The sequence below is a fragment of the Cucurbita moschata genome, unplaced genomic scaffold, assembly GCF_002738365.1.
Source record: "Cucurbita moschata cultivar Rifu unplaced genomic scaffold, Cmos_1.0 Cmo_Scf00022, whole genome shotgun sequence".
NCBI classification, from domain to species: Eukaryota; Viridiplantae; Streptophyta; class Magnoliopsida; order Cucurbitales; family Cucurbitaceae; genus Cucurbita; species Cucurbita moschata.
The window spans coordinates 2685357-2706018 of record NW_019268538.1 but is presented as its reverse complement, the minus strand read 5'-3'; the positions used below and the strand labels follow the sequence as shown (position 1 = coordinate 2706018).

General features: G+C 37.4%; 5 protein-coding genes across 8 annotated transcripts; 4 read left to right on the top strand and 1 right to left on the bottom strand.

Annotated features, from left to right (window-relative positions):
- Positions 1 to 149: 149 nt before the first annotated feature.
- On the top strand, positions 150 to 6044 carry LOC111459318 (heterogeneous nuclear ribonucleoprotein Q-like). Of its 3 annotated transcripts, none has more exons than XM_023102163.1 (10): positions 150 to 302; positions 1735 to 1749; positions 2342 to 2834; positions 2910 to 3026; positions 3211 to 3351; positions 3526 to 3699; positions 4244 to 4451; positions 4550 to 4722; positions 5162 to 5247; positions 5529 to 6044. In XM_023102163.1, the coding sequence occupies exons 3-10, from the start codon at positions 2376 to 2378 to the stop codon at positions 5695 to 5697; spliced, it is 1527 nt and encodes a 508-aa protein (XP_022957931.1). In that variant the 5' UTR covers positions 150 to 302; positions 1735 to 1749; positions 2342 to 2375; the 3' UTR covers positions 5698 to 6044. The 3 variants fall into 3 exon arrangements, with proteins under 3 accessions (XP_022957931.1, XP_022957932.1, XP_022957933.1); XM_023102164.1 differs by having other exon boundaries at positions 157 to 302; positions 1735 to 1767; XM_023102165.1 differs by lacking the exon at positions 1735 to 1749 and having other exon boundaries at positions 159 to 302.
- An 803-nt stretch (positions 6045 to 6847) lies between these two features.
- LOC111459853 (DNA polymerase epsilon subunit 3) lies at positions 6848 to 9611 on the bottom strand. 2 transcript variants are annotated; one of them, XM_023102942.1, is made up of 4 exons: positions 9250 to 9611; positions 8907 to 9025; positions 7137 to 7368; positions 6848 to 7020 (listed from the first exon to the last, which is right to left on the bottom strand). In XM_023102942.1, exons 1-3 carry the CDS (start codon positions 9420 to 9422, stop codon positions 7163 to 7165), a joined length of 498 nt encoding a protein of 165 aa, XP_022958710.1. In that variant the 5' UTR covers positions 9423 to 9611; the 3' UTR covers positions 6848 to 7020; positions 7137 to 7162. The 2 variants fall into 2 exon arrangements, with proteins under 2 accessions (XP_022958710.1, XP_022958709.1); XM_023102941.1 differs by having other exon boundaries at positions 6848 to 7368.
- Positions 9612 to 10934: 1323 nt separating this feature from the next.
- On the top strand, positions 10935 to 11925 carry LOC111459595. Its single transcript, XM_023102579.1, has 2 exons — positions 10935 to 11274; positions 11371 to 11925. The coding sequence occupies exons 1-2, from the start codon at positions 11139 to 11141 to the stop codon at positions 11769 to 11771; spliced, it is 537 nt and encodes a 178-aa protein (XP_022958347.1). The 5' UTR covers positions 10935 to 11138; the 3' UTR covers positions 11772 to 11925.
- Positions 11926 to 14008: 2083 nt separating this feature from the next.
- Positions 14009 to 14984, top strand: LOC111459674 (NAC domain-containing protein 90). Its single transcript, XM_023102686.1, has 3 exons — positions 14009 to 14261; positions 14334 to 14635; positions 14713 to 14984. Exons 1-3 carry the CDS (start codon positions 14069 to 14071, stop codon positions 14800 to 14802), a joined length of 585 nt encoding a protein of 194 aa, XP_022958454.1. The 5' UTR covers positions 14009 to 14068; the 3' UTR covers positions 14803 to 14984.
- A 611-nt stretch (positions 14985 to 15595) lies between these two features.
- Positions 15596 to 20426, top strand: LOC111459672 (vesicle-associated membrane protein 714). The gene is made up of 4 exons (XM_023102685.1): positions 15596 to 16082; positions 16697 to 16887; positions 19182 to 19345; positions 20000 to 20426. Exons 1-4 carry the CDS (start codon positions 15866 to 15868, stop codon positions 20088 to 20090), a joined length of 663 nt encoding a protein of 220 aa, XP_022958453.1. The 5' UTR covers positions 15596 to 15865; the 3' UTR covers positions 20091 to 20426.
- The last annotated feature ends 236 nt before the right edge of the window (positions 20427 to 20662 follow it).

Here is a 20662-nt window from a genome sequence, read left to right as displayed (position 1 = left end):
TTCAAAGAAGCCGAAGGTGGAGTTAATTTAAATGAATAATGTGGAAGGGCAGAATTCAATGGCTAATCCGTAAATAAAGACACGACAGGAGCCCAAATTCGTAATTTTGATTCCGGTGGGGCTACTGGCCCATCCATGAATAGCAAGGAAGCCCCAAAATCTGCCTTGAAGGAGTCTAGGGTTCGTTCCTCGGGTAAGAGCAGGGGGGTTCAAATATTTTCTACGATTCTTCGTTTGAAGCTCTCAGTTTCGGCAGAGTTTCTCTTAGTAGTTTGGATAAATTCTCACAGAAAGCATCTTTGGTAATCTTTTTGTCCTTATTTCATCATCCATGTCTTTCTTCAATCTATATTTTTTTTTCTCTACTCTTCTCCTGCGCTACTGTTGTCTTTTTGTTCGTTTTCCTTTGCGACTCTCCAAATTTTTCTGCGGGTTTTGTCGTTTTAAGTCGAAATTTACAGCTTCGTCTTCCATTTCTTGTATTTTATGGTGCTTGGACGGGTGGGATATATTGGGAATACTAATGCAAGCGGTGTAAAATTTGAAGGCGGATGGTATCGTTATCAAAGAATTTAACATTGAAAAGTGAAAGAGAATGTTCGTACTTATGCGATAAGCATTTATTTGAGAATTATTCGGGATGAGATTGGATAAGCATTTATTTGTTTAATATTCGGGACTTTCAAACTTGAATCTTTTAAGAAGAGATATGAAACAGGAGATAGAATAGAATTTGCGCGACTCGATGAGGTTTGATGTAATATTGTTTGAGGTAGATGTAAGACACTTGTGCACCGAATATACAGTATTTTTGACGTTTGTAGGTTTTGACTCTTCTCGTATATTGGGTAATTCCAGGTCTTCAATCCATGGCATTTTGATTTTTGTGACTAATTGATTCCAAACTTCTTTAATTGTTAATGGGTGGAAAGTGGATTTCATGTACTTAAAACCATAAGTAAAGATATCGAGCAAACTACTTGGTCATGGGTGAACTTTTTTCTTCCATTGCTCAGGGCAATTGAAAAGCCACGTCTATGGCTGATAAGCATTTTGACTCAGAGAAAGTATACCCTTTTTTTACCCCATACAAATAACGGAAAAGGAACATACACATGCATGGACTGAGACAAATTTCTATCCATCGAACTCAAGTTCCAACGTGGTTTACAATGCAACTACGGAAGTTTGTTATAACCCATTATATTTGTTTAAACGTCTATATGGATGAATATTTTAAACATATCTGGTTCCCAAACATCCTTTTACAAGATTTGGGGGGTGAGGCAGTGGAAGGTATTTATAGGTTGTTATCTCTATGGAGGTCACCTTTCATTGAGGAAAAAGGGAGGTTTTGTGTGCATTGTATGCCTAGACACACCATAAAATGTTCGATCTCTTTAACTTCCAAGAATCAGCTGGGAGGGGGCTTGCTATTGTGAGTATAATGCCTCCACATGTTAACGCAAAAAAACTTTAGGATTGTTTCATGTGACAGTGTTACTAATTTGTTATTGATGTGTGTTTCTTTTCCATTTGTTTCCGATCTTTCAAGTTTTGACTAACTTAATTTTATCAGTTTAAGTAAGAGAATTAGTTTTTAGTAAATTTATGTGTTGCTTGTGAGATAAAACCGAGTGAGGAGTCTTTCTATACGATATGATTTACTGATTGTTATGACGGTCTGGACGATGATTCCCCCATCTGAGTGCAATTTCTTAATTCTTTTTGCAGGGGGTACACAGATTGGTATGTTGTTTGGAACTGGTATATGTTTTTCTGAGATGGACAAAATTGATTCTCCATTTGTAGCAGCAATCACATTCCTTTTTTGTCTAAACCTTTTATATCGAAATGGTCCCATTATATCTCATATGCTACTTTGTGTGGCATTGTTATATCCTTGCATTAAAGTAAAACATTCAATTGGCTCCATAATTTATTCTGCTGCCATTAACATTAGTTTCGTGAGATATTCAGAAATGATACCCCCTGAAAAAAGATGTAGAAAGCTAATTTGTCAAAAGAATTTTTTTGGTATGGCAATCGTTCTGATTTCAAGAAATTCATATCTTTATGTTGTTTTGCACCACCTCCGTAAATCTCATTGTAGTCACCGAGAGACTCATTAACCACTCTCTTTTATGCTACTTGTGTTACAAACATTGTCCCTCTAGAAAAAAAGTCTTTCACATTTCAATCCTCGAGTCTATTCTCATGACAACTTTTCATTTCAGCTTCATATTTTTCTACTCCATTTGGCCTTTCTTTTTGTTTCCTCCTCTCAGTAATTTTTTATATCTCCCCATGAATTCTTCTGGCCTGTGTGCCTTCTTCACAGTTACCTTGCAAGCTTGTTTAATTAGACAAATAAGATGCCAAGGGGAAAGGGAAATGCTTCATCTACCGCTAGGCCAGTTGAACCTGAAAAGCAGAATGAATCTGAAAAGCCAGTTGACTCTGATGAGAGGGTAGATCTGGATGTTGATAATGACCCTGAGGAGGTAATGGAAGAAGATGTTGAGTACGAAGAAGTAGAAGAGGAGGAGGAGGTGGAAGAAATAGAAGAAGTTGAAGAGGAGGAAGAGGAGGAAGAGGTGGAGGAGGAGGAGGTTGAGGAAGAAGATGTTGAAGGAGTGGAGGATGGTGGAAATAATGACAATGGGATTAATGCCCAAAATGAGAATGGTATTGATGAGGATGAAAAGAAAAAACATGACGAGCTTCTTGCCCTACCTCCTCATGGTTCTGAAGTATATATTGGTGGTATTCCTCAAGATACTTCTGAAGAGGATTTGAGAAGTTTTTGTGTATCCATAGGAGAAGTTACCGAGGTAATCCCAATTTTATTTATTTCATATCCAGATTATGTGGTTTTCTCAGGACTAACGGCATTTTGCTTCAAGCAGGTTCGCATTATGAAAAGTAAAGATTCAAATGAGAATAAGGGCTTTGCATTTGTTACCTATAAAAGTGTGGAGTTGGCTTCTAAAGCAATTGATGGGCTGAATAACACGGAATTCAAGGTTCCCTTTTTACTTCTGTTCATAGTCCATACACCAATAAGTTGATACATTAAGTGCAAAGCTGGAAGCTAGTGTTGATATTTTGTAAATATTTAAAATTTTTGGAATCTTCCGTGCCTTTTCGTCCCAATATCTTTTCCCAGTATTTTTAATGACCTTCTCTCTGCTTGTTCATGTGACATAGGGGAAGAAGATAAAATGTTCATCATCTCAAGCAAAGCACCGTTTGTTCATGGGTAATGTTCCCAGGAGCTGGGGTGAGGAAGATCTTAGGAAAGTTGTGATGGACATTGGACCTGGAGTTACTGCGGTGGAACTAGTAAAGGTTAGCATGACAGAGTTTTCATGTTATATTTTAACATGACCTCTTTCTACATCTGTACTATGCTGTGTTCATGTTCCGCAATTATTGTACTCCTTTTGGAAGACTATACAAGTTTCTGCAACGTAACCTGGTGTGCTAGTTTCTTGGATCTGATGTTACCCAATTTTGTTGCAGGATATGAAGAATACTAGCAATAACAGGGGTTTTGCTTTTATTGACTATTATAATCATGCATGTGCTGAGTACTCAAGGCAGAAGATGATGAACCCAAAATTTAAGCTTGATGACAATGCTCCAACTGTTAGTTGGGCGGACCCAAAAAATGCTGATTCATCTGCTGCTTCACAGGTCTTACTCAATTGCTTTTAGATTTCTCCCGTTATTAGTCCATTCAACATGCGTGTTTCTTTTTTTGATTCATGTTATAATAAATAAGTAACGAATGGCTTTTATTAAGATATCTATTGAACTCGGATTGTTAAATAAATTAGCTTATGGGTCAACTAAATGTAGACTGATTTTGTATTTATTTATATAATAGTAGCTAATGAATTTCATGTAATTATTTATATGCTTTTAATGAGTGTGAACTTGAAACATCTGTGTACATAAATTTGTTGACAAAAAAAAGTCAAATTGTCAAATTAATAGTTATTTATTGAGTTTTTAATCTAACAACTATTTTTTAGGATAATCGAGGCAGTTGTCTCAATTTTTATGATGATATGACTAGAGTCCTTTGCACCTAAAAGTTGGTTTTTGTATTTATGACCTCCGTTGATTATTAACAGAAGATGGGACTTATTAAGTTCTGATCTATTTGTTTTCAGATTTAATCTTTGGGTTTTCTGTTTTCAATAATAGTTTGGTCTTCTTTTCTTGGTCCATGCAGGTGAAGGCAGTTTATGTGAAGAATTTACCAAAGACTGTAACGCAGGAGCAGTTGAAAAAACTGTTTGACCATCATGGGAAAATTACAAAAGTGGTTTTGCCTCCTGCAAAGTCTGGTCAAGAGAAGAATAGAATTGGTTTTGTACATTTTTCGGAGAGGAGCAGTGCTATGAAGGCTTTAAAAAATACAGAAAAATATGAATTGGATGGTGATCATTTCTTCAGAAGCTCTTCTAAATTTTTTTCATTTTACCCACCACCAAATGGAGTTGGTCTTTGATATCCGTTCTTTGTACTTATATAACAGGTCAAGTTTTGGAGTGTTCTCTTGCAAAGCCACAGGCAGACCAGAAGTCTGGTGGATCGAATAGCCAAAAATCTGGATTGCTTCCTAACTATCCACCTCGCGTTGGATATGGCTTTGTTGGCGGTGCTTATGGTGCTGTAAATCCAGGATATGGTGCTTCTGGTTTTGGTCAGGTATAATGTTCGTATTTATTTATCTCCTTAGTGGGTTCTAAACTTGGCATGCTCATATCCCGATGAGATTAAATTAGCCATCTCCTTTTGAGTTATCCTTTTGTCTAGACAAGTGGTTAAGAGTATAGTTATAATTGGAGCTCAGAAGAATTCAACGGGTCTTGTGAATGTCACTTGCCAAAGCAACGATACAACAGCGCTGGGTTTGATTCTTCTAGTTCGTTTGGAGGAACGATTTGATAATCTCTAGAATTTTCATCCTGAACTTTTTGTGGCTTTCATTTAATCCATTGGCTTTGGAGTGATTAGTTTAGTTTAACGCTTCTCTTCAGTAGACTACTGTGCCGTTCCATCTGCCTCTCTGTCTTGAATGAATGGTTTTCAGTTCACATTTTTTTAGAAGGAAAAAAAATCTGATTGAATTGCACTTGTGCTGCAGCCGTTGATATATGGAAGAGGACCAACTCCAGCTGGCATGGCAATGATGCCAATGTTGCTACCTGATGGACGGATTGGCTATGTCTTGTAAGCTCGTTCATCTTTTCTTTACCTTCAATGGAATATACTAATCAAGATATGATTGGAACAGAATTTATTTTGAGAGAGTTGAAAAAGAGGGTTCCATTAGAAGTCCTAGCTTAAAATGACTGCCTTCGTTTTGAAGGTCCTGTCCACTTCATTTCCTTAGTGAGGCTGCTTTTAGGTTTACTTACCTGGAAAAGCATGAAAAGTCTGACAATCCATCCTAGAGTAAATTGTTTCACAGCTCTGATAGCTTATGCCAAACTCCCATATTTCTTTTGCAGGCAACAACCAGGGTCACAAATGATGACTCCACCACCACATCCAAGAAGCGGTGGCGGCAGCGGCAGCGGCAGCGGTGGGGGAAGTGGCAGTAAAAGTGGCGGCAGTTCTAGTAGGGGGGGGAGACATACACATGACAGTGGCCATGGTCGCAGGTATCGGCCATATTAATTCCAGCCGGTTGGACGTTCTGCCCGTGAACAAAACATGAGTGTCGGCCTGGAAATGCCTCTCCCTCCGCCTAACAAGTGATCATAGATTATTCCTCAGTATTGATGATTAAGAGTGGAGCTAGCTAATTAATGGGGTTTGTAATGTGTTAGTTTCTATCAATATTTACCTTACCTTACCTTACCTTACCTAGGTTACAGTTCAAATTAATTTATGTGTTCTCCCCTCGGTTTTGTTCCTTTATCTCCCTACTACTTTTTAGAGAACAGAAATACGTTTTAGCAATCATCTGTCATAAAATTGGTGATCTCGAATTTGAGAATGTGTATGCCTTACGTGTTAACCAACTCCACCATTGGTACGTAAAAGAGTTCATAACTGATGCAACCGTTTTGACCAGTCGGCTACTTAAAACATCTCAAAAGGGGCTGTGAAAGTATAATTAAACATATGATATTAATTTAAACCAACTGATAAAATGATCGTGCAATGTAAATTACCTAATAAAATAACAAAGATTTCTATTTAAATTTATAAGGATGTGAAAATAAAATCATTTACAAGGGTGTGAAAATCTCTCTGCATTTTAAAAATCTTGAAAGAAAGCTCGAAAGGGAGGGAAAGCCCAAAGAGGACAATCTTGAAAGAAAGCCTGAAATGGAGGGAAAGCCCAAAGAGGACAATATTTGCTAGTGGTGAGCTTGCACCGTTACAAATAGTTCAAAGCCAGACATCAGGCAATGTGCCAGCGAAGAGCTCCAAAGGGGAGGTGAACATGAGGCAATGTACTAGCAAGGAGTTGGCTCCTAAAGGGGGGTGGATTGTGAGATCCCACATCGGTTGGGGAGGGAGGGGAATGAAACACCCACATTAGTTGAAGAGGAAGGAGAACGAAACACCTTTGAAGAGTGTGAAAACCCTTCCCTAGCATGTGCGGTTTAAAAAAACCTGGAGTAAGAAGTTCAAAGGAAAAAGTCCAAAAAGAACAATATCTACCCGCAGTGGGCTTGAGTCGTTACACATACTTTACCAAAACACTAACCATACCTTTCAACCGTTCATCGTTCATGTTTCAAGAATACCTATCTCATCCCATTGGTGGAATAATAATAATATTTCAGAATTGTTGAGTTTTCTGTACCAAATGCACCACCAACATTTGTGGATTTTATACGTTAGAAACTAAGAAACAAACATGTCCTTCATGTCTGGCATTCGAAAAACTATGGGGGAAAAACCCAGAAAACAAATGGATTTAATAAGGTATGGGAGCCTCTCTCACTACCATGTGGACAGAGATACAGAACTTGCCAAAAAGTGCATCTGCCGCTTCACAATATACAACCTAAATTAGTCTCAGAAAAAAGAAAAATATACTCCTAGAAGACTTGCAAACCATCTTATGCGTACAAAGTGAGGAATAACCTCATTTTAAGTACCTAATTAGGGAAATACATCATGTTTCTCAGTCATCACTGCCACCATTCTCAACTTCATCTTCATCTTCATCTTTATCGTTACCGTCATCGTTATCGTCATTGTCATTTTCGACATCATCTTTGCTTTCACCATCAGTACCTTCAACTGTAGGCTCTTCTTCTATCTTCCTCTTTTTCGCTTCTTTTATCCTGGACGCAGCTGCCTTCTTTCCAGCATTCTTACTTCTGAATTCTACATTCAGCCAAGCCAAGGTTGCATAATAAATCATTAAAAAGGTTCAACTAGCTTTCTTTCATACTCATCCTGGATAAAAGTTTGAAAATGCCATAGAAAATCATAGCCTGCGGAAAGTAAAAGTGCTTTCTTCGTACAATAAATTCAACATTTCTTTTGTCATTAAATTAACCACAGATATCAAATGACGTAGAAGTCGGATAATGGCTAGGAGGATTTGGAAGGCATTATGGCACTAAAACTTCCAAGGCTTAGCTCAAGACCCCATTACTCGTAGTCCAAGATAGGAAAATAGCTTAGTTTCATATATTATCTGAAAAGAGTAGGCATTCTGCAGCATGACAATTACCCATCCTGCCTAATAATCAAGAGAAAAGAAAGTATCTACACATTGAACTCGTACTGCAGTATAAAAATTTCATAACCCACTATATAAATCATTAATAAAGGATCTCATACAATCTTTCATATCAAGAATATAAAGTATAATCAGATTCCATATAAAACCTCACATGTCCAACGACAGATGGAAATAGAACTAGTAGAGCCTGGTTACACACCAGTAAATAGAAATCTTGCTCACTTTACCTAATTTTCAAAATGGTCTAAGTATATACTTCTACTAATACAAATAGACAACATAACTAAAGATAGATCCAACAAAAACCTCCAAGGATTCATAAGCACTTGAATATTTATTTAATGAAAGATTATTCAATCTAATCGAATAATAAATTTTTGATAAAAGGCATGCATGGGTTACTTGAACTCTAAATTATATTCCCCCAACTTGAAGATCAATCAAGTAGAACCTCAGGTAAATGATTAATTATACATTTTTTATGTCAAGCAAGAGTTCATAGGAATTAAAGAGGGAACTTCGAAAAATCCGCTTTTCTTTTGTCACAAGAGTTCTATTGTAGAAAGAGTCATGCAGCAAAAACTTTCACCAATACCCCACTCAATGAATAGGAATTCTTTCTAAAACAAAGGAGCAATTGATTTCTTCCCTAAACTAGGTAAGGAGATTGAGATGAATTCCTACAGTCTTCTTATACTACATGAACAATTCAACTACAGAAACTAACGGCTCAGTCCTTCAGACTTGCATTTTGTAACTTGTATCCACTTTTCACATGAGAACTCTATCCTATCATGATGCCAAATCGACTCGTCTTGGATGTTTGAGGAACTGATAAGAATTTTCTTATAATGTTAACGGCCCCTTTGCACAATAGCCGTGCAATATTTCACGCTCCTGAAGTGTTAACGAAATTCATCAAAATCGAGATTGAAAGTCTAGAATACCAGACATTTTAGGCAACGAAATCATGCAAGAGCATAAAAACAAGATCATGCTAGCAACCAAATAAAAGAGAACCATTAGATCATCTTTCGGCTTTTAAAGAATGTTCAGCAAGTTACAACTATCAAAACGTAGTTATCCAATTAATCGTGCAATTTCATGCTCCAATGAGTAATGATTTTCCGGAGAGAAACAAAAAGGTAAACTGAGTGGTTAGAACTTAACGCACCATTGAGGGAAGCCTTAAGAGGCCTAACCAACTCGGGAAATTCCATATCTTCTAGAGCTTTCAATACATCTTCCGCCTTAATCGTCTGCCTCTTCGATTCCTTGCATATATCATTCGACCTGCTTAGAGATCAACCAGTTAATACGAACGCAAAAATTAACTAATACATAACAACAATTTATTTAATCCTAGCGCCATAACAACAAGAGATTCATCACTTTAATCTCTTTCGCTTTCGTTCTTCAGGCACACAGAAGAGAAACAACGAACCCTAATTTCGAACATCAGAATCGATAGAATTTCATTCAGGATTCAAAAAAAAAAGGCAGGATGCCGTACTTACGTTGCGGAGAGGTAATGAATGAAGATCCGAGCGCTCTCGCAAAAGGCTAGAAGCGAATCTTTGTTGACGGAAATATCCTGGTTCCGAGAGCACTGAGAAAGCTTCTCTTTAACCACTCGGCGAACTATAGTCTTCGGAAGCTCTTCGATCTCAGCCCCAACTTTTTTCTCCATCTTCCTCTACTCTCTACCTCAACGATGCCTCAGAGTGTTCTTCTTTGGCTCTTCAGCTTAAAGATTGATCTCTCTCAGAGGCGGCCTCTGCAGTTCCATATTCATCGTTCTCGAATGTGTTTCCCGCCATTAATTTCAGTGTTGAGGCCTTCAGGGTTTCGGTCCATCAATTCTGTGCCCTTTTTTTTCCCTCTTCCGGATCTCTATGTAAAACGATCGTACAAAGTGGGACGACATGTCGTCAAGATTTGAACAAATGGGCTGGGCCTGGCTAAGAACAACTCATTGGGCTATTTATCAAGATGGGCTAATCTGGTTGAGCAATTTTATATTTAATTTAGATTTAAAATTATATTACAAAAATAACAATAGTACACGTGACAAAATCAAAATACAGGTTGGGTTTCTTTTCTTTTTCGTTTTTAAATAATAATAATAAATTCAAGATTAAATTTATAATTTATCAATTCTTGTAATTTAGAGCTCCAAATTATGACGTAATTTGGAATATTTCTATTGAAATGTGAGATACCGGTTGGATTGGAGAGAGAAGGGAAAAATAATATGAAAACTTTGACATGTTTTAAAATTGTGACACTGTGAGCGATACTTAACAAACCAAAGCGGACAATATTTACTAGCGGTGGGTTTGGATTATTACAAATAGTATTGGAGCCAGTCATCGAGTACTATGCTAGCGAGAACATTGAGCCCAAGGGGATGGATTGTGAAAAACATTCGTTGTAGAAGTGTGAAAACCTCTTGGTTAGTGAAGAGGTTGGACTCTCAACCATGTCCCACCTTAGCGAGGATAGGGTGTGAAAACTTTCCAGTAGCAGACACATTTTAAAGTCTTGAGGGGAAGCCCGAAGGGAAAGCCCAAATATTATAATATCTGCTAGCGGTGAGCCTGGGACGTTACAGTGGATCACGAACAACATTTCTTTGTAAGAATGTAAAAACTTTTTAGCTACTTTTTAATTAACGAGTACTTCTCTGTAAGGGTGTAGGAACTTTTTAGCTAACGAATGCGTGGGATCTAAGGAGTAGATTGTGAGAAGCATTCAATGTAAGGGCGTGGAAACCTCTTCGCCAACGAGTACGTTGCACCTCAACAGAATGAATTGTGAGAAGCATTTATTATAAGGGTATGAAAGCAATTGGCGAAACAAGCCGCTGCCATGGCGGCTACAACGAGAAATGGAAGAAAGAGTGGCTCTTTTATTAACGGGACGGGTGCTTGAGAGTCGATCAAATTAAGAACTCGCTGCTGCTGCTGCGGCATGAGGCACACTATGATGGCCGGTAAGCTAATATCTTCTCTGTCCTGTTCTGCAGACACCTCGACAGCAAGACATTAACTCTCTTCACCTTTCCCACTCTTTCATGTTCTTCGTCAACACTCTCCGTCTACTCATTTAATTACGTTAAAATCGCATTTACAACGACACCAGAAAGGTACCCTGCATTGTGTCGCCAAAGTTAATGCACTTTTGTGTTGAAAAACAGAGAGTTTCTGGCCCAATGGGGTGCCCCTTGCTTCACGGATTTGGTTTCTTTCCGAGCCATTGATGGCTCTTATACTGACAGCAACTACCCTCGAACCCTTTTGGGGCCCTTCATTAAACGCTCATTCTATGTCTCTTACCTTCTCTACAAAACCCATTTTCCATTGGCTGCAAATTCGCAACCTCTCTGTAAATTCAGGGCGTTTTCATGGCTCTTGCAAGCTTGGTTACAGCATGTCTCTTGACGGCGATGGCTGCGAGCGTTGAGGCCTCGCCGTCGACCACTCGCATTCTGAAAGGGAAGGTGTCCTGTCTCGACTGCGACGCCGCCTATGATCTCTCAGGTGTCGTTAATTAAGAAAATTTAACGAAATTTGTGTGTAATTTTGATGATTTGGTATAAAATTTTGGTGCTCTGTTTTTCACTGACATGGCCTCAGAGATCGTGGTGATGGTGAAGTGCGAGAAGGCAGGGAAGGTGGTGACAGCCACTACGGCTAAAGATGGTGGTTTCGCGACGGAGCTGCCTTCCGACGAGTGCGAGGCTAGGCTCGGCGGTGGTCGGAACCAGCTCTACGCCGCAAGAAAAGACATGGTCGCTGAAATCGTGAGGGTCGGTGATGGGTCGGGTTCCGGAGACGTGTACGGCACTTCCACTCCGCTAGCGTTTTGCAGTGGGTGCCGGTGCCGGTCGATCGGCAGCGACGGCGGGAAACAGTGCAAGGCGGCGGCGCGGAAATTTGGTTCTTCCAAGACCTTCGACCTTCCTCTGCCGCCTGAGTGGGGGCTGGCGCCGTCTAGCTACTATTTTCCTTTCTTCCCCATTATTGGCATCCCATAAGATGTGTACACGTGTCGTTAGTATTCTACTAGTCTCTTTAATGTAGTGTGTGTAATTAAAGGTTAAATCATATTTTTAACCTTTAGTTACTTTAATTACTGTTACTGTAAAACATTTTAATTAGCTTAACTTTCACGTTTGTTCTATTTAATCATTTTCAACGTTTAGCTGACTTAAAAGTAGATAACAAATTAATTTTTTTTTAAAATAAATAATTATCAAACATGACCATCACGCTCAATAATTATTCACTTAAATCCTCCTTATATGATTTTGAGTGAAATATTCCATTGAATTCGTCTTAACCGTGGCTCATGAGTTATGTAGAGAATTAGAATGATTCGCGAGAACTATTAAAGACTCACCCATTAACTTTTGGTAATTAACACGTATAGATAGTGAGATCCACATATGTATCGTTTTATGACTATGAGTTTGTATAGATAGACATGTGCCCTAAAATGTATGAACTTTATAGTATCATAGTAATATGAATTTGTTTGGATAAGGACAAGATTAGCATAGGTATATAGCAGTTGACAAACGCAGTAGTCACTTTATCTTTGATGACAACTGTTAGATGAACATGACTCTCCACAATGGTATGATATTGTCCACTTTAAGCTTAAGCTCTCATGGTCATTCCAATGGAGTTAGTATTTCTCACTTATAAATCCATGATCATTCCCTAAATTAGCCGACGTGAGACTTTCATCATCCAACAACAACAATATTAAGGGACCCATTAGAAAGTTGCTAGCTAATTTTTAATAGAGAACCTCTCTAGACCGACCGTGTTGCATATATGTATATGTATGTATGTATATATATATGTGTGTGTGTGTGTGTGTGTGTGTGTGTGTGTGTGTGTGTGTGTGTGTGTGTGTGTGTGTGTGTGTGTGTGTGTGTGTGTGTGTGTGTGTGTGTGTGTGTGTGTGTGTGTGTGTGTGTGTGTGTGTGTGTGTGTGTGTGTGTGTGTGTGTGTGTGTGTGTGTGTGTGTGTGTGTGTGTGTGTGTGTGTGTGTGTGTGTGTGTGTGTGTGTGTGTGTGTGTGTGTGTGTGTGTGTGTGTGTGTGTGTGTGTGTGTGTGTGTGTGTGTGTGTGTGTGTGTGTGTGTGTGTGTGTGTGTGTGTGTGTGTGTGTGTGTGTGTGTGTGTGTGTGTGTGTGTGTGTGTGTGTGTGTGTGTGTGTGTGTGTGTGTGTGTGTGTGTGTGTGTGTGTGTGTGTGTGTGTGTGTGTGTGTGTGTGTGTGTGTGTACAGGGAGGCAGAAGAATTTTCAAAAGGAATGATTAGGCGCGTGCAACAATGCGCATGCAACAATATAAAAAGAGGAGAAAAGGGTCCCAATGGAACTTTGTAAAATGATTATTTATTAACTATAAGCTGACCTACTCTCCTCCACTCGGTTCCCGTTCCACGCGCCACGTTGTTTCCGCGCATATTCCACGCGTTCTACGCCTCATCTCCTTTTACGACTCATTCAGTAAATTATATATTAATATCAATTTATACTCCTCAATTTCTTAATTTAAAAATGTCAATATTATATTAAAAAAAAAAAAAAAATCCAACACCCTTAATTTCCTTTTTCAAAACATGTTTAAAAAAAAAATATTGGCATCCAAAATCATTTTCAAACTTTCTATTTATTTATGGTAAAGTTTGAATATTAATATTATTGTCGTAAGTATATGAATATTTTTCAAACATGGTATTAATAGATTCCTATACTAACAATATTTATTTAAAAATATTTAAATATAATATAGGTACGTGTATATATATATATATATGTGTGTGTGAACGTGGAAGAAATTTTATTTTTCCATTTTGTTGACAATTAACAACTTTTTCACTTGCTATTGGATAATTCATATATAATAATACCAAGTCTTACAAGGCAATTGATTATTCTTTGAAAATAAGTAAAATAAAAGTAGAAAATAGTTTATAAAAATTTAATTTAATTATTAATGTATGGATGAAAATAAATTTATATTATATTATTATTATAATTTCTTTTACGAATAATATTGTTTTAAAAACCTTTCCGTACGCACCGCACGATATGTCCACGTAGGGGAGAGAATATCGATAAAAAAACGACCTCTTCCATTGTTCTTTGCAGAACCGTGTCAAAAGTTTCCAACCACGCACACAACGAGTCAGAGAAAGTGCCGATTTTTCTAATTTCACTCGGCGAAACCCCCTTTCTCTCTCTCTATATAAAGACAGAGAGATTTGGGGGTTTGAAAACTCCAAGACTGAAACATCGGCCGAAATTCAATAATTTAAAATGGATGAGGCTCGTCGGACGGCAGGGGAAGAACCGGCGGACGGGGAGATCACACCCGGGTTTAGATTCTTCCCCACGGAGGAGGAACTGGTGTCGTTCTATTTGCACAACCAGCTCCAAGGGCGGCGCAAGGACATCCACCGCGTCATTCCGGTCGTCGACATTTACAGCATTGAGCCGTTCAATCTCTCCGGTATGTAATTTTAACTGTAATTATAAACACCCGGCGGCGGTTTTTTGATTAATTTTATGTTTTGGGTTTCAGGGTGTTCGGGAGAGCGGTGTCGGCGGGACAGTGAGCAGTGGTTTTTCTTTGTCAAGCAACAAGAGAGAGAAGCGAGAGGAGGGAGGCCGAATAGAACGACGTCGTCTGGATCTGGCTATTGGAAAGCCACCGGATCGCCGAGTTATGTTTACTCTTCCGATAATAGAGTCATCGGAGTTAAGAAAACGATGGTGTTTTATAGAGGGAAAGCGCCCACCGGAACCAAGACGAAGTGGAAGATGAACGAATATAAAGCCATTGAAGACGATTATTCCAATTCCTCGTCTATTCCCACTCCCGAGGTAACAGAATTACGAATTTAATTAATTTTTTTTAAAATTATTATTATTATTATTCTAAAATAAACATGAATTGGCAGTTACGACATGAGTTCAGTTTGTGCCGAGTTTACGTGGTGTCGGGAAGCTTTCGAGCATTTGATCGGCGGCCATTAAAATGTCGCAACTGATCTGACGTACGACATGTCGGCCGGAGACGGAACTTTATTCAAACGGATGCCGTTCAAATTTATTATTATTTTTAATAACAATACCATTTTTTTTAAAATTGGAATATATGAATAATTGTTTAAAATGTATTTTATTTCTTCCAATTCCACGTGTCAATAAAATTATGCATTTTATTTTGGAATATGCCTGTTTTAATTTATTAATTCAATGGTCAATTATATGATACTTATGGATGATGTTTAATATAATAAATTTCGCATGAAGCTGATGTATGCAGTGACATCATATGATATTAATCGATGATAATTTAGATAATTACGACATCATAAACCTTAGTTTATGTCAATTTTTTTTAAAAAATGGCTAAATTATAGAAAAATGCTCGTAATTTTGTATCATTGTTTTAAAAATAAATTTATCTTAAATATTTTCGAAATAAAACAGTAGTAATTAATTTTATTTATTTATTTATTTATTATTATTATTATTTTAATGGATTGAGTCTAAAATAATAATATTAAAACATATTTATGGTCGAATATTTTGAAATTTATACTAAGTTTTTAAAAATTTTGGAGTTTTTTTTTTGAAATATTATGAATATTTTTATAATTTATTTCCAATAAAAATTTTATTTAATGTAAAATTCAATTATATGAGTTTGGGAGGCTTTTAATTTGTTTTTTTGTTAAAAATTTTGTATGTGATTTAGCGACAAATTTAGAGAGAAAAATAAATATTTTTTTTTTAAAAAAAAGGAAAATAAAGAGCGAGAAATTTCGGTGCACGTGTAGGTACATTTACCAGAATGCCCCAACGTAAGCGCAGTGGACTCGCCGTGCAAACAAGACGATCAATCCCCAATTTTCGTCCCCCGCGAAATCAAAGAACTCTCTTCTTCTTCTTCTTCTTCTTCTTCGACTGTTGGTACAGGGTAGATAATCTCTCCTCCCTTGATCGAAGTTTTGAATGTTCGTCGATTCTCCTATCGGAGGTCGGAAGAAAAGCTTCTGAATCTTCTAGGCGCTAGGTGGAAGCAGACGGTTCCATTAGCAGAAAGAAATGGCTATCCTGTATGCGGTGGTGGCGCGAGGTACGGTGATATTGGCGGAGTTCAGTGCTGTTGCCGGAAATACTGGCGCTGTCGCGCGGCGGATTCTCGAGAAGCTGCCGGATGAAGCTGATTCTAGGCTCTGTTTCTCTCAGGAACGTTACATCTTTCACATTCTGAGATCCGATGGCCTCACCTTCCTGTGTATGGCGAACGATACGTTCGGCAGTAAGTATTTCTCCTTGTTTTGTTATCGATTTCTGCCTTTGTGCCTCTTGTTTACTGGTCTGAGTCGGAGGGAAATAGATATTGTTGGTGTTCTGCATATCTGTGCTTTCAACTTATAGAGAGATCGAAGCTGCGCCACTAGGTTTAGCTGTAGGAAGTGGATCGCTTCGTATAATTTAATTTATTGTGTTTACCTTCAATTTGCTGTCAACAGATTCTTAAATACGAAAGAAAGGGGAAAGTTATTGGTTTCTTATTTTGGAAACTTACTAGTTACTATGTATGAGATTTCCAGACTATCCAGAGCACAGGGCGTTTTTTTTTTTTTTTTTTGCTTATGAAATCACGTTTTATTGAGAGAGGGGATCCGAAACTGACAATGTTCGATCAATTTTCTCTTTTCACGAACGTATTAATTGATTTTTTTCCTTCTTCTTATGAGTCTATTTTATGCCAAAATAATTCTGAAGCAACTTCTTCAACTATCAGTTATCAGTTGCTAAATTGATTTCAACATCCAACTTGTTGGTATCATCCGTTAGATCTCGTTTCAGGTTTCAAGATCGTTGGTCCTTAACCTTTCTAGTTTTGAAGTTATTGGTTTATTGTTCCAGGGAGAGTTCCTTTCTCTTATTTGGAGGATATCCATATGAGGTTCATGAAAAATTATGGTCGAGTGGCCCATTATGCTCCTGCATATGCAATGAATGATGAATTTTCAAGAGTCTTACATCAACAAATGGAATTTTTTTCCAGCAATCCTAGTGCTGATACCCTTAACCGTGTTAGAGGTGAAGTAAATGAGGCAAGTATATTGTTTTTATCCTGCATAGATACAACTTTATGGGAATGCTACAATTATTCACCACGCCGGTAGTTCTTTTAGTGGATGGAGTCTGTCTTTATCTTACAGAATTCTACTAATACAGCATGCCTTATATTCTGGCTGCAGTTAAAATATCTGAATTGCAAGATTGCATAGAATGTAAGACATGTATTGATGCTTTCATTCATTTAAGTAATTAAATTTAGGGGGATGCTTTTAGGTATTTGTCAAACAAAGATGTGGCTGTTCCTCAAACAAAATTTCCTCCTTGCTTAAATATTTCGTCTTCTTGCTTGAGATTTCCTGACATGTGAACAAAGCCTGGTAGTCGCATCTTCTTCTTTCTAAAGAACTTGGTAGTTCACTAATATTCTGAAACATTATTCTTTGTTCATTTCTTGTTTACTCAAAATTTGTAGTGCTAATGTCATAGGATTGTGATAACGTTACTAAGGTTCTATTAGTCAGACTCAGTAATCTTATTAGAGTTAAGTGGTTATGAATTGAGTGAGTTTGTTTGGGGGTGGGAGAAGGTTAACATATTAGTACTCTCTTTTAGCTTTAATACACAATTTTCTTAAATTTCCACTTCCATCATAATTGGGAATGATTATTGGACCAAAAATTTACGGAAAGTTGGTTGAAAATGGGTAATGTGCCAATATTTTTTCCTCACGTATCATTGGGCTTCATTTGATGGAATGCTATCTTCGGTCTTTTTTCCTCATGTTTGATATTTTCTAAGAAGGAAAGTCTAAGTCCACGGATAGGCTTAAAAATCTGTAGGCAGAAGGCTCATTAAGAATTGTTGCTGTAGTTTTATGATAGGATTAATTAGCCTCCCATACACTTCATATATGCTTGGAAGATTGTACGGGAGATTTAATGATGGTTTAGTTAGGCTGGGACATGTTTTGTATGTATGGAGTAATGTAAGCATAGACGGGGCAGACATGCAACTGGTTGTTAAAGAGGCATCAGACATTTCACAATTTTGTTAAATGTGTACTTTCTTTCAATACTAGTACAACAATGCTTTCCCTTTAGCATTCTCTATTCTGTCAATTGGCTTGTCTGTTTGAGTTCAATTACGGTAGACTGTGCCAACTTCAATCACATGAGGTAAAGTTCCACAGCCATTGAATTGGAGTTGCTCCTAACCAAGTAATGCATTTGCATCATCATAAAATTCTTTGAAAGACCAGTTGCTGATAAAATGGCTTGCCAAAAAGAAGTGAAACTTTGTCGTCTGATGTTGTGATACGGAACCAATTTAGCCTAGGGAATTTTGGATCTGCACTCAAAAGTGATCTTAAATTTTAACCTTAAACATTCAAATCTGCTTCTTACTTCCCGGACCAAGCATTTTTGGGAGATTTGGAATTCCTTATATACTGCATGATAGGCAGGCCAGGCCAATCTTAATTAGTTCTTGTCCATGGAATGTTTGCAAGCTCTTCACAAGGTAGTCGAGAAATATCTCCTTTCCCATGTAAGCTCTATAGCAAAAAAAAAAAAAAAAAAAGAAAAGAAGAGAAAAAAAGAAGTCAGAATTTTTAGTTTAGCTGCTCTATTGGGCTCTTAAACTGTTGGCAAGGTACGAGGAAGGAATTGTTTGATTCAGGTGCTATTACCCACACCTTGAGAAGACGTATTTTAGGGTGGGGTAACGGTAGAATTGGGTTAAGATTGTTATTAGGAGTATCTTAGTCATACTTAGTGAGTTTGATAGTGTTAACCATAGATAGAGCGGATGTGGGGTTAGGCATAGGAAATACAAATACTTGTGTAGATGCGAGATCGAAGGACCTTTCAAAATGTTATTACATATCATATCCATGTGTTCTCTTTTTGTTATAAGAATTAATGTTCTACTTCAATTTCTGGTTCCCATCATAGCGTCACCAGATTACTTTTTCATGCTGTAATTTTCTTTGTTCCTTAAGATTTTGTGTAGGGTATCTTTCACTAATGAGTACAGAATTAATAACTAATGGATAAGATAATCTCTTCCTCCTCCTCAGTGAAGCTTTCTAAAAGCTCTTTGATAAATTTTCAAAACAGAATAGATAAGAAAAGGTTTACACAAACAGATCTGAAGGCCATATTTTCCCTTAAAACTGATTATCGTGTCCAGGAATGGGCAGGTTCGTTACCACACTTCTTATATTTTATTCTGTATTTGCATATGCTTTTTCTCATTGTCCCTTTGGCTTTGGTGCCATGTCTCCCTGCTTCTTTTCTGTTCTGAAAAACTTAAATCTGCTTTGCAGATACGGACAATTATGGTGGATAATATTGAAAAAATATTGGAGAGAGGTGATCGTATTGAACTTCTTGTTGATAAAACTGCAACAATGCAAGATGGTGCATTTCATTTCAAGAAACAGTCTAAACGACTTCATCGAGCACTTTGGATGAAAAATGCCAAACTTTTGTAAGTAATAATATATTTTTTATGTTCATAAAAAGGTGTCTGAATAGCTACGGTAGAAAACAAGAACGGCTACACAGCATTATTTCCATTATGTATTATTTTTCTTTTGGAAACTGTTTTCAGAAATCTTTTGTCCAACATGGTTTTTGAATGGCTATTCTTTTTTTTTTTTGTTTTTTTTTTTTAGTTCAACAAGTGGAGTGGGAGGATTCCAACCTTGACCCCTTGGTCAAGTGCACATATGTCCAGTTGACCTTTGCTTAGTTTGGTTTCGAATGCTATTATTTGTGTTTAAAAACAGAAAATTGTTTTCAAGCATATTTTCCAAACAGCCCATGTAGTTCGTAGCATGACAGTCACAGGGATCTTAAAGAATAATGATAGTCATGAAAATGTATGTAATATGTATGGATTGAGATATACCGTTTTTTTAAAGATCACAATTAACTATGTTGCTTACTGAAAATTTTGGAGAACAATCAATTTTTTGGTTTCATGATTGAAATAAACCCGATGATGGTATGAGTACCTAAGCAGGAACGTAGTCACAAGTCTGACTTTTCTGTATTTTGGTTATTTGGTAGAGATTTAAGTCAGTTTGACACTTTAATGCACCTATGTTTCTCATTGAATCGTATATTTCCATCTTTACAGAGCTCTGATGACATGCTTGATCATAGTATTGCTGTATGCAATAGTTGCTGCTTTCTGTGGGGGCATTACTCTATCTTCTTGCAGATCTTAAATTCCTCAACGGGTATGCTATGATGATGGGTTTTAAGCTCATCTGCGGGACTTTCAAATCGAAGGATGGATTCAGCGGCTTTGCACCACAGAATCTTAACATACAATACCATGTTCATAAAGCTGCAAACTTTCTAGATTTGTCCCTGTAAATTCTTCTCCTGTGGTTGCAGTATGTGTGCAATTGCTCTTGGAAAGCTGGTCGCGTTGTACTTTTGCAACTGACTATTTGTTTATCTTTATTATTTTCATTTTGTAAATTGCTTGATATTTGTTGCCATGTCTTATTTGAATTGAAGATTTTGCTATTTCAAAGGTCATTTTCCCCTTTTCTTGCCTCCGGTTTGAATAGATTGACTGTACCACATGCAAACCTGACTTGGAGTCAACTTCTTTTTTTTATTATTATTTTTTATTTTATATCCTATAATTGCAGTGTAAAGGGGCTTAAAGCATGGAAAACCGTTGGACCGATCTCCTTGGTCTGTGGTGCGAACCGCTCCAAAAAGACCAAATAAGACGTAAATCGGTCCAGTCGGTTCTTTCTTTCAGAGAAGAAGGCTTCACTTTGCG

Bases quoted from the DNA above. Each gene is read 5' to 3' on its own strand.
- LOC111459672 (XM_023102685.1), top strand. From the start codon at position 15,866: ATGGCTATCCTGTATGCGGTGGTGGCGCGAGGTACGGTGATATTGGCG. The intron at 16,083-16,696 runs GTAAGTATTTCT...TTATTGTTCCAG, and splicing joins GGCGAACGATACGTTCGGCA to GGAGAGTTCCTTTCTCTTAT. The intron at 19,346-19,999 runs GTAAGTAATAAT...CCATCTTTACAG, and splicing joins ATGAAAAATGCCAAACTTTT to AGCTCTGATGACATGCTTGA.
- LOC111459595 (XM_023102579.1), top strand. From the start codon at position 11,139: ATGGCTCTTGCAAGCTTGGTTACAGCATGTCTCTTGACGGCGATGGCT. The intron at 11,275-11,370 runs GTGTCGTTAATT...ACATGGCCTCAG, and splicing joins CGCCGCCTATGATCTCTCAG to AGATCGTGGTGATGGTGAAG.
- LOC111459318 (XM_023102163.1), top strand. From the start codon at position 2,376: ATGCCAAGGGGAAAGGGAAATGCTTCATCTACCGCTAGGCCAGTTGAA. The intron at 3,027-3,210 runs GTTCCCTTTTTA...CATGTGACATAG, and splicing joins TGAATAACACGGAATTCAAG to GGGAAGAAGATAAAATGTTC. The intron at 3,700-4,243 runs GTCTTACTCAAT...TGGTCCATGCAG, and splicing joins ATTCATCTGCTGCTTCACAG to GTGAAGGCAGTTTATGTGAA.
- LOC111459674 (XM_023102686.1), top strand. From the start codon at position 14,069: ATGGATGAGGCTCGTCGGACGGCAGGGGAAGAACCGGCGGACGGGGAG. The intron at 14,262-14,333 runs GTATGTAATTTT...TTTGGGTTTCAG, and splicing joins TGAGCCGTTCAATCTCTCCG to GGTGTTCGGGAGAGCGGTGT. The intron at 14,636-14,712 runs GTAACAGAATTA...ATGAATTGGCAG, and splicing joins CGTCTATTCCCACTCCCGAG to TTACGACATGAGTTCAGTTT.
- LOC111459853 (XM_023102941.1), bottom strand. From the start codon at position 9,422: ATGGAGAAAAAAGTTGGGGCTGAGATCGAAGAGCTTCCGAAGACTATA. The intron at 9,026-9,249 runs GTAAGTACGGCA...ATCTCTAAGCAG, and splicing joins ATTCATTACCTCTCCGCAAC to GTCGAATGATATATGCAAGG. The intron at 7,369-8,906 runs GTGCGTTAAGTT...GGCTGAATGTAG, and splicing joins TCTTAAGGCTTCCCTCAATG to AATTCAGAAGTAAGAATGCT.